The sequence below is a fragment of the Nannizzia gypsea genome, genomic scaffold (assembly GCF_000150975.2).
Source record: "Nannizzia gypsea CBS 118893 supercont1.7 genomic scaffold, whole genome shotgun sequence".
In the NCBI taxonomy this organism is placed as follows: domain Eukaryota; kingdom Fungi; phylum Ascomycota; class Eurotiomycetes; order Onygenales; family Arthrodermataceae; genus Nannizzia; species Nannizzia gypsea.
In genome coordinates this window covers 335,293-345,928 of record NW_003345195.1, presented here as the reverse complement: position 1 = coordinate 345,928, position 10,636 = coordinate 335,293, and the positions used below count along the sequence as shown (strand labels likewise).

The 10,636-nt window shown below is 48.8% G+C and overlaps 5 protein-coding genes across 5 annotated transcripts; 2 read left to right on the top strand and 3 right to left on the bottom strand.

The window, feature by feature from the left end:
- Positions 1-89: 89 nt before the first annotated feature.
- On the bottom strand, positions 90-655 carry MGYG_07420 (hypothetical protein; the record flags this gene model as incomplete). Its single annotated transcript, XM_003170129.1, has 3 exons — positions 90-100; positions 166-570; positions 631-655. 3 exons carry the CDS (start codon positions 653-655, stop codon positions 90-92), a joined length of 441 nt encoding a protein of 146 aa, XP_003170177.1.
- Positions 656-3,005: 2,350 nt separating this feature from the next.
- Positions 3,006-4,151, top strand: MGYG_07419 (hypothetical protein; the record flags this gene model as incomplete). The annotated part of the gene is made up of 7 exons (XM_003170128.1): positions 3,006-3,146; positions 3,182-3,298; positions 3,321-3,375; positions 3,407-3,477; positions 3,533-3,625; positions 3,681-3,864; positions 3,898-4,151. The coding sequence occupies 7 exons, from the start codon at positions 3,006-3,008 to the stop codon at positions 4,149-4,151; spliced, it is 915 nt and encodes a 304-aa protein (XP_003170176.1).
- A 554-nt stretch (positions 4,152-4,705) lies between these two features.
- On the top strand, positions 4,706-5,471 carry MGYG_07418 (hypothetical protein; the record flags this gene model as incomplete). The annotated part of the gene is made up of 2 exons (XM_003170127.1): positions 4,706-4,852; positions 4,911-5,471. The coding sequence occupies 2 exons, from the start codon at positions 4,706-4,708 to the stop codon at positions 5,469-5,471; spliced, it is 708 nt and encodes a 235-aa protein (XP_003170175.1).
- Positions 5,472-5,982: 511 nt separating this feature from the next.
- MGYG_07417 (NAD(P)H-dependent D-xylose reductase) lies at positions 5,983-7,093 on the bottom strand (the record flags this gene model as incomplete). Its single annotated transcript, XM_003170126.1, has 3 exons — positions 5,983-6,012; positions 6,079-6,866; positions 6,928-7,093. 3 exons carry the CDS (start codon positions 7,091-7,093, stop codon positions 5,983-5,985), a joined length of 984 nt encoding a protein of 327 aa, XP_003170174.1.
- A 673-nt stretch (positions 7,094-7,766) lies between these two features.
- Positions 7,767-10,564, bottom strand: MGYG_07416 (multiple RNA-binding domain-containing protein 1; the record flags this gene model as incomplete). Its single annotated transcript, XM_003170125.1, has 4 exons — positions 7,767-8,981; positions 9,041-9,313; positions 9,526-10,209; positions 10,337-10,564. The coding sequence occupies 4 exons, from the start codon at positions 10,562-10,564 to the stop codon at positions 7,767-7,769; spliced, it is 2,400 nt and encodes a 799-aa protein (XP_003170173.1).
- Between the last annotated feature and the right edge of the window lie 72 nt (positions 10,565-10,636).

Sequence of the window (10,636 nt, the reverse complement as noted above, 5' to 3'; positions counted from 1 at the left end):
TCGATATCTTGATTGCTGGCTTTTCGGTAACATCACCGTCATCCTTCCTATCGGCAGTACCCGACTCAGCAACGCCAGTATCCGGTTTCTCAGATATCGGCTGCGTGGTTCGGAGTGAATGGGGTTTGACGGTCTGCTTCGGTGGGAGTGAAGCCATGTCTTCACCGTCATCCTTGGGTGCACGGCAGCAGCTCAGGAACGACCATAGCGATCCTCTTTGCTTCTTGTCAGCCTTTGAATCATGGTCGGCCCGTGAGCCTCCATTTTTGGCACCGAGATGGGTGCCGCCTTGTTCTAGAGGCTGTGCATGCCGTGACCTTGTGCTACTGGCCTTACTGTGGCTCCCCGTCAGATTTGTTTGTGAGGTGGATAGCGAGGCTCCAGTGCCTTCCCGGTTGGTGTCTTCCGACTGAGAATGTTCTTTATTCTTCTTTGACGAGGACCGAGACGGTATGCGGAGGAAGGACCGCTTCTTCTTTGGCTGTTCCGCAGTCTCGGCGGATGAAGAGGTTGCATCATGAGGCATTGGTTCGGGAGGTGCTGTGTGACTTCCAAGAGCTACGCTCGAGTCTAGTTTCAACGATGTTAATCTCTTGACGTTCATGAGGTTATTATGGCCCGTCGACATACCTTGGACTCCCGAAGGGATAGACATTGGTACGGTGAGGTATAATTAATTTGAGCGAGAGCGCCGGGTTATGGAGAGGTTTTTGGGCTGGCTCGACGTACGGGTGGCCGCGTGGGATCTCTCTCCTTCAATTAAGCACTGGGTCACTGACAAGGCCGAGTCGTAGGGCTAAACCGATAGTTCCCAACGGCTTCTAACCGTCAACTCCCAAAACCAAGGAAATGTTGGCGTTGGTGGCCGTTTTTTATTTTTTTGTGTTAAGAAGGATTCACGATATCACAAGCACAACCCCCCAAGAAGCTATCGTCGCAGTCACTTTCGAAAGTGTCAACGAAGCAAAAGGCCGACGACTTCGAGTCCAGCAGCCGGTTCCAGGGTGTCTCTCTGCTGCTCTCCCTCGTTCTCTTGAAGCTGAGGTGGTAGAATGTCGAGCTGGAGGTCGAGAACTCCCCTCCCCCTTTGGAGCGTGCCTTCAAGAGAGCACCGCCTGCTCGGTCCAGACGAGCGAAGCCGGGCGTTTATAGAAGTCGCAAAGCGGCACTGAGACAGGTGGCTGACACTGGCAGCGCCTTGGACGGTGTCTGAGGGCGGCAGAGGGTCGAGGGTCGTCGCAGGGAGCGGTGGTTGTGAGGTCGGGTGCTGGTGCAGGGTCGGGTCGCTCGCTGCTCTCTCTCTCTCTGGGGAGCAAGAAGCAAAGACGAGGAAGCGAGGAAAGCGAGAGGTCGAAGTTGGGAGCGCCAGAAGTTCTGGGTAGGCTTATGTAAGGCCGCTTGGGTGGTAAGATGCACGGAGTCGGTAGGTAATCTTGGTATTGGGGCGGTATCAAAGACGCTGCGCAGGCGTCTCCGGGGCGGCGGGCTCAAAGGGGGAAACTTGGGACTTGGGGCAAAAAGGGCGGCAAAGGGGCCGGAGGGAGAGCAAGCAGGCCGGTACTGATACGGCCTCGATACGGCGGGTAAGGAAATACTCTATTTTCACTTCAGCCCTTGGGTTCGCTAACTAGTCGATGAACCACTCACTTCGCTCGACTCTTCACTGGCTAGCTAGGTATTTATTAGCTCTGCTCTCTCTGTCTCTCGCAGTTTGAGGGACCTGATAACTCGGCGGCTGGAGGCCTCTTTGTCAGGCAGAGAGAGCCAAGGTGGTATAAATAGGGTGTGTGATGGCCCCCTCCGGAGACCGCCTTATTGGGCAACGACCTGTCCTCATCACAGTCCAGGCGGCCAGGGTGTCTGCTCAGTGGCCAATCTGCGGTGCTGACTGGCGGGAGGCCAGGGGCGACAGGACGCTAGCGGCTGGTCTGCAGCGGACTAGGAGGCCGCTCAAGTGCTCCCGGTCACAGCCTGGCCCATCAAAGGGGCCTCCAGTTGGTGTGCTTTTCTCGTTCAGCCCAGCGCCAGCCAGGAATACTACGACTGGAGTACAGAGTACGGAGTACGGACGACATGGTACCATGCATGGAGGAAAGGCAGTGCCAGTTACTGACAGAGTGACTAGTTATTGGGCTGGGATTCTCATCACATTATTGCTGATCCTCAGGTTACATAACATTTCTGGTGGATGACAAGCGAGGATGATGGTCAACAGCTAAACGGAGGCAGATGTCGAGTCGGTCTGGAGCTGCTCTTGCGTTTACGCATGACAAGGGCATATCTTCATGGTTGCCGCGTGATTCTCGCGAATATGCTCGACATGACACCCATTCCAGCAGCCAGAAAGGTTATATTCGATATGGAGAGAGGTCAACTGTCCTGACCGACCGGGGGAATAACATGTTTCTTACCCCGGCCGAGCTTCGACGGAACCTTTGCTGCAGGTATGGAGTTTTACATAAGAGGTGATTGCCGAACGACCACAGGTGTTGTTCTCCACAGCTTGAGGGTCAGCTCCTCCAAGCTCCTCTTCACTTGACTGGCCTCTGGGTCTCTTACATGCACATCTTCCCGTTTTCACGTGGAGGATTGGCCTTTTGACTGCGGAGTACCTTTCTCCCATTTTTCCATCTTGATGAGCATCTCGATTCTCTTGATCTGATCATCGTGTTTTGCCGTCCGATCCAAGCCAAGAGTTTTGCGGCTCAAGCCAGACACGAAAGGATCGCATAGCAAGACAGGGGGCTCGACGATGACTTGCTTCTACTCCCGTAACCACAGATCACGAAGTCTCTACGGAGTAGTTACGAGGTATGAACAAGCTTTTGTGATAAGCAATTGTCCAGTGAACATCTCAAAATGCTATCACAAGGTACACTCTCTTCGCTTGCCGTCCGATCTTGCAGCAGCCGGGCTTGTTTAAACCTCAGAGGCCCGAGATTCTCGAACTACAGGCTAGCCTCATCAGGCATCCACCGCCCATCACAAAACCTGCACAACATCGACTGTCCCAATACACTCTGGAGGGTACATCGGCGAATCTGGCCGTAAATATAAAATCGAACGGACACATGATTATCCGCTTACTTAACTACTACATCCTCAGTGCCGCCAATGAAAAGTTCATCCTCAAGTACATTCACCCAGTTAATTTCAGAGACCTTGGGGACTAAACTATAAGCTACTTGAAGTCATGTCCGCCTTCCGCAGGACATACTACCGGACAAATCAATGTTTTGCGTTTGAGTACTTCACTGGACATCTGTTGCAGCTTGTTCAGGATGATTTGCCCCTGCGAGTGACATAGGAGGTCCTTAAAGATGCCATCCATGAAATCGACAAACTCAATGACCACGATACTGTCCATATTGGTAGGCAGTACCTTTTTCCGAATAAGAGATTAGAGGCTTATTCTGCGAAGATACCAAGGCGGGCAGTATTTTTTCATCGACTGGAAAGGCCATGGCCAGGATACCAGTATTGAGCGGGTTCAGCTGGGAGGCTTTGAAGATGTTGCTTATATACCCCCCAGGTCAGCGGCAGGAAACCAGTTGTGGAGGAGTCCTTAAGCCCATTCATCAGGGCCCTAAATAAGCCTTCTGATATCTGCTCTTTTGCCTTTGTCGTAAGTCTATACCTACAACCCCGGGTCTTTATCGGGTTATCTGCATATCTTACAGTGCATCTGCGCGGTACACACACGGGTCATCTTTGCCGTTTGGGAAGAAGAGTTAGACGAAGGGATTGATCCGCTGTCCATTATAATTGAGCGCCAAATCTCATGCTTTGCAGACGAAGATGGGATAGAAGGGCTTTTGAAACACCTTGGAGGCAGTCCTTGGGCCCAAGTTTCGAAGGGAAGATATTGAAAAAATGGGTCTGGCTGGAGATGCCAACGGTTGACAGCCTTGAGCACAAGCCGTGCAATCCTTAATTTCAGAGCTTGCGGTAATAGAATGAACAACCCTCGTAGAATGCGCTGCCCAAGTGTTCCGAGTACCCTTGTATCTATCAACGGGTTAGTATCACATCACCCCAGCACAACCACTTCGAAAAGGGACCAAACCTGTGTTATAGGACTGCCATCCACGGTGATTCTCTTGTTCAATGGACATATAATTAAACGTGGAAATCGGTTTATGAATTGCTAGCAAAAAAATTTCAGGTAAGGGAAGTCTATCTATATCCGGAGATGATGGCTGAACAGAGACGTAACAAACACCATTTTGGCGCTCCTTGAGGGTAGATACCACTTCTATAGACACAGGTGGGAAATCCGCAGAGAGAACTGTAATGTGAATTTCTTATCAATGGCACTGATGAAAAGGCTTCTTAGACGCGAATGCTCAGAAGTAAGTTTAACAGAGTGAAAAATGTCAAATGTTCGACCAATAAGCTCCTCACGGCTCAATATCATAACCATCAAGCCTAAGTCCTGCTTCATATGAATAGTGTAGATATTAGCCAAGGCATGTTGATATTGAATTGATTGAATGACTAATTAATGATATAGCCGCGAAATTAAGTTTTGACAGCATTTTATTGGCTTATATCCATTTTATTATCACGTGACATTACTTAAACTTAGAGGATGTTGTTGCTTATGTAATCAAATTTTTCTCTGTTCCAAGCTATAAAACCATCGCCATGCAACGGAATAGCATACCAATTTATAATTGGCATTGCGCCGCGCTAAGAATGAACAATGGCATCCTCTACACTTCGGACTGCTATCAATAGCCGCCAGGTGTACATCCGGATGCAACCCGCCCCCCGCACCCTGTCCCAGAGCAGAGCAGTTTTGAAATCATTGCAACAGTTTGGGGAAGTCTCCTCATTTCTAAATACAAAGGTAGAGTGAATTAGTTTCATCATATAGTTAAAAACCACGATTCTAACTCGCGCGTTAGTATTTTAAAATTCGTACGTCGACGTCCGGAGGCACGGCATTCGCCATCTTTGAATCATCTCATTCTGCCTCGAACGCTATTAAGGCCTCGCCATTGACGGTCCCTCTCTCCAACCAGAGGCCGAACAACTCTATCCACGAACATTCAAGCTCCTCTACGCCCGGCGAACATCTTCCACCTCACCCATCTGACACATCTGGCGAAACCATCCAATGCACCATCACAGAATCAGAATATGATCACAAAGCGAACATGAGAAAAAACCCATATAATATGGGGTTTCAAATATCGCGACATTGGATGGAAGTGCAGGACTTGATGCGCGCGCCAGATAACCAAGTCCCCCTAGCTGAATATGCGGATTGCTTCACGAAACGAAAGTTTTCAATGCCATTTCGAATTCAAGACCGGAACTTTGAAAAGACAGTTAAAGCGGGAGGAACTTCGTTAATGGGGATGTGGAGGCAAGGCCTGGAGGAAGAGAAGAAGAAGAAGAAGCAGATAGACGATGATAAACGCCACGATACCGAACAGCCACAGCAGGATCCTAGTTCCGGCTGAGGTCCAATTAGCCTGAGGAGCCAGTCGGCACATTTAGCAGACGTTTTGACACAGGCTTTCAGTAGCCACGATCAGCGCTTACAGATATGCGACAGAGCTGACGTCAGCCTGGATACAATCATACGGCTTTATCGCGGCATGGCGGCTGGTTACTCGTGCGCGGACAACCACTTGCTCAAACAGAGAGCGAATACTAGTGCATAAATGTACTTCTACTGCACAGCAGCGGCATCATCAAACGGTGTCCGAGCTCGGTAACTACACAACTTTCCCTCCCATCCACTCCGGGAATACAGCTAGGTGGGCTGAGGGTACGGCAAGGTGATTGTTATACGATACGACTTTGGAACTCCGGGTTTATCCCAAATCATAACACAGAGTACTAAGTGGGTTGACTCGAAATTTGGTACAGTTTGTGTTGGCAACGCCCTGCTATCATTATTATATCAAATATTATTTCTAGCCCAAAATTATACATATGCGGGCAAAGAATATCCCAAAAATCATATTTTTATCCAAAGATTGGAAAGTTGCAGCCGTACTGCGATAGTAGAGTCAGCATTGGCTATGAAACCACTAATTTGGGGGAAAGCTAGGTATCACTCACAGTTGGAGGGTCGTTGAACCGTAGTCCCTGGTTGAGAGCACTAATGGTTGAAATTTCGTTGGTAGTAAGGTTAAAGCTGGTTGCATCAAGGTTCTCCGCCAGTCTTTCGGGGTTGTTGCTCTTTGGAATAACAGATATGCCCCTTTGAGTGGCCCATCGAAGCAACACCTGTGCTGGGGTCTTTCCATGCTTCTCGGCAGAAGCTTGGATGGTTGGATGTTCAAGCAGCAATTTGGTCCCCGTAGCTGCCTTGTTCTCCAACTCGATGAAGCTCTGAGGGCCGAGAGACGAGTAGGCTGTGACAGCCAATCCTTCGTCCTGAGCGTATTTGATCAAGCCTTCTTGGGTGAGGTAAGGGTGATGCTCTACCTGCAGAGTAGCAGGCCGGATACGAGCATATCGCAGCAAGTCCATGAGCAACTGAGTGCTAAAGTTGCTGACTCCAATGCTGCGCACGAGTCTCTTATCGACCAGCTCTTCCATTGCTCCCCAGGTCTTGTACATTGGCACATCGCTGGCCTCGGCTTGCTCTCCAGGGGCACACCACTCTGGGGGATATCGAACCGCGGGGTCAACGTATTTTAGAGCGATAGGGAAGTGAACCATGAACAGGTCGAAGTAGTCAACGCCCCAGTGAGACAACTGACGGCGGCAGGCTGGTTCGATATGTTTGGGATCGTGGAAGGTGCCCCAGAGCTTTGAGACAATGAAGAGGTCTTCTCGTTTCACAATGCCTTCTTTGATAGCGCGAGCCACGCCTTGTCCGGCTTGTTCTTCGTTCCCGTAGTCTACGGAATAGGAGTGAGTGACGAGACATCGAATTGATAGATATATGTATATATAACGTACCACAAGCACCATCGAACAGTCGATAGCCAGTCTTGATGGCATTGTAGACCTGGTCAGCGCAGGTCTCTTTATTGACTTTCCATAGCCCAAACCCCACGATCGGCATGGCGTACCCGCTGTTCAGCTTCACCGAAGGAGCTGTTAGATTTGGGGTCGTGGATGCCATGTTTGTGGTACGTCTTCTTTTTGTATGGTCAAGGTGATATCCGTAGAATGACTTGAAAGTACAGCTCTCTGTCTGCTTTGAAAGTGGTTAATAGTGTGGAAAAAGAGGGAAACCTGAATGGTTCGACGGCGATGTACTTGCCTTGAGTTTGTTAAGCAACTAACCGGCGGGACAATCAGTGGGTACAGCGTATGATTAGCAGCAGCAAAAGAAACCAATTGATCGTTCGGGATATATATATAAATATGAATGCGTGTGCGAGAATGTCTAGATCGTTAGATAGCTATCGATCCAAGAATGCTGTTCTCCGGGCCCCTTCTTATATCTTATATTCGCGTTGCCGACTGAAGACCGAGGTCGAGCATCCACGTCGAGTGGCGACTCCACGGCGAACATGATGATGACGAAAATAAAAACGACTGGAGAGGCAAAGCAACTTGGCAGCGGGACCTGCAGCGTGGCTTTGAGATATCGAGATGCCGTTGCTACCATCCGCAGGGCTATGGAAAGGGTGTGAAGAGAGCGAGAGTGAAGACAAGCAATCTTACGAGCCAAGGCTAAGCGTTGGCATTACTTATGTCTGTTTCAGGAAGAACCGACGGTACGTATTACCCTCTAGCTATCAATCGGCTATCTATGAACAACAATAGTACAACGAAACATTGGCAGATGTTTAGTCCTCAATGTCCGCGTCAACATGGAATTTCTTCCGTCCAGGACCCATAAGTTTCTGTATTTTGACCTTGTTCACTTGAGCATCGACCTTCTTCTCGATCTCCTTAATTTGGTCTTCTGGATCAGTAGCCTCTTCAGACACGAACTCAAGCACCAGCCGTCGGCCGAGGAGATGGGTGTTTCGCAACGCGTCCATTGCATTCTCAGCCTCCCTTGAGCTCACGAAGTCAGCAAAGGCGAAGCCCCGAGCAGTGTGGTCGAATTTCTTCGGCACACGAACAGATCGAAGCTGGCCATAGGCCGCGAACAGGGACCAGATATCCTTCTTGGTTGCCTGGAAGGGTAAGTTCTTGATGATGATCTTGGTTCGTTTGGCGGAGGCCTTCTTTGCATTGTCTTCTTTTCGTCGTTGCTCTGCTGCATCCATGCCCTTGTGAGAGGGTTTGATGACGAGCTCGTGCTGGTCGAGTTTATACCCATTGAGAGCCTTTAGAGCTGCTTCAGCCTGAGCTCGACTCTTGAATTCTACAAAGCCGAAGCCCATGCTGAGTCGTTCGCCTGGTTTCTTGGGATCGGGCCTGGTCTTGACCTGTGCAGAAATGAACCCGTCAAGAGGTCTAAACAGGTCGCTCAGACCGGCATCAGTAGTGATAAAGTTAAGGTTGCGAACGAATAACGTTGCGCTCTCCATTGGAGCTTCTGGCTCATCTGCCTTGAAGGTATCTGACGTAGAAAAGCCCTGGGAAACGACTTTTTGGGTCAATAATGACGGCATTGTGACCGTGGGACCACCCTCGAACAGGTTCTTAGGAGCTTTCTCTACATAGAGAATTGAGTCACCTAATCTCTTATAGGCAAGGCCCTTGAACGCTCGCAGAGCTTCATCAGGCATAGCAAATTCAACTATAGCAATCGTACCACTTGGTGGCATGAGAAGCTGTGTTAGCTGCCCAAAGGGTTCACAAAGCTTTCTAATATCTTCGGATGAAACCCCATATGTAAAATTTTTTAACAGAAGAGCAGTGTTTCCTCTTTCACGTTGCTTGAAGGACTCTATGTTTACACCGTTAGCACTAAAATAGGCCTTGGTTTCCTGGATAACATGAGTTTCCGCGTGAGCTTGCTTCACAGCAGCATCTGAGGAAGTTGGGTCTAGAAGTTGTGATTTCGAGACTCCCAACCTGTCTGCTACAGAGGCCATCACTGCATCAGTCTGTTCGACTTATTAGCTATGGAACTAATTAAGAGGTTTAAAAAATGCGAAAAACTTACATTCATATACAGAGAATTCCAGCTAAAAGTAGACGAAGCTGCCTCGGCTTTCCTTTTGATTTGTTGTTGCTTCTTCAAAGGGAGCTTCGAAATTTCAAATTCGTCAAGCTTGTACGTTTTCTTTGAAGAGGCAGGCAATATATGCATCAAGCGGCCTTGGAAGTCTTTCCCGTCTAATTGCTTATATGCTTCAATTGCAGCGTCACTTTCAACATACTGAATGTAGGCAAAACCCTTGCTAGTAGAATGTCGAGTATCTGTGGCAACATGAGTCTAGTTTCAGTCAGCTTTTGTCACATCTCTCAAATTGTCAAGCAGCTGCTAGTTGAAAAAAGAGGGTGTGGTCTTCAGATTAAAGAGGCATCTACTAAAATACTCTTCCTGGTCACATCATGTGCAAAGCATCAGATGTCCCTATCAGGATAATCATCATATAGACTGTGGGTGGGTTTTAGGATGGATAACGAAAAATGGTGATATCGTACCTCTTCAATTTTACCAAAACGAGAAAACGTGGCACTTAAATCATCCTCAGACGCATTATAAGGTAAATTTCGTATAAATAATCGTCCAGTGAGCCGAATAGATTCAATGTTAGCGTCTGGAGGAGGCTCTGGTACAGCCTCTTCCTCTTCAATGGCAGCTTTCGTGCTGTAAGTTTTGGCAGGAACAGGGGTCTGAGCCGTTTTATCTTCGGACGGCTTTCCCTTCCAAGTTTCAGCAGACATCTCATCCTCGTCATCGAGGAGCCCCAGAAGGCGGGATGTCTTGGACCGTAGCCAGTCGTCATCATTCTGCGGTTCTGGATTGTCCTCGCTTGTATTTACTGCATCACCAGCTTCATTAAGTTCGGTTTCCGACTGCGTTACGGAGATACCAGTAACAGTATTTTCAGCATTATACATCTCAACGTCATCTTTATCTTCTGTGGGTTCCTTTGTAGCATCAATCGCAGGGTCCTGCTCTTGATGTACAGTTGGAATTGCGCCGCTATCAGCCCACGTCCGAGACTTCGTTGGAGGCTGCATAGCAGTCAGGTATTCTTGCAGCTTTTCATCTTCCTCAGGATCCTGGGTGTCACGTTTCCGCTTGAGAGAAGGGGTTTCCTTCTTAGCATTCAGGTGTTTTCTATACCTAGCACGTAGATCTTCCGAGTTATCGGCATCGACCTTTGAAAACAACCCGGTCAGCTCTCTTTCATTGAGTCCTTCAAGGCCTGTTAGCCTCGCAAAAGCCAAGCACGAGTACTCAATGCGCATATTCAGCACTTTTGGAAGGAACGTCAGGAATACTTACAGCTCTGGCCATTTCCACCGATATCTTCGACATGTTGATAAACGACTTATTGAAGTATTTGACGGCATTTTCAGCAAGATCCGGCCCCTTGAATCCCACGAAACCAATTCGTCGATTGGGGATGACATGAGCATCTGTAACCTCGAACCGCTGGGCAAAGTGATTCCGCAGCTTATCACTTGTCAGTGAGGGTGGAAGCCCAGACACAAACACACGAGTGCCTTCCATCTTCTATAACAGATAAAGAATTCCCCTCGCAACCCTCGTCACATCCTCCCGTGGAGTTTGACAAAAAAACCA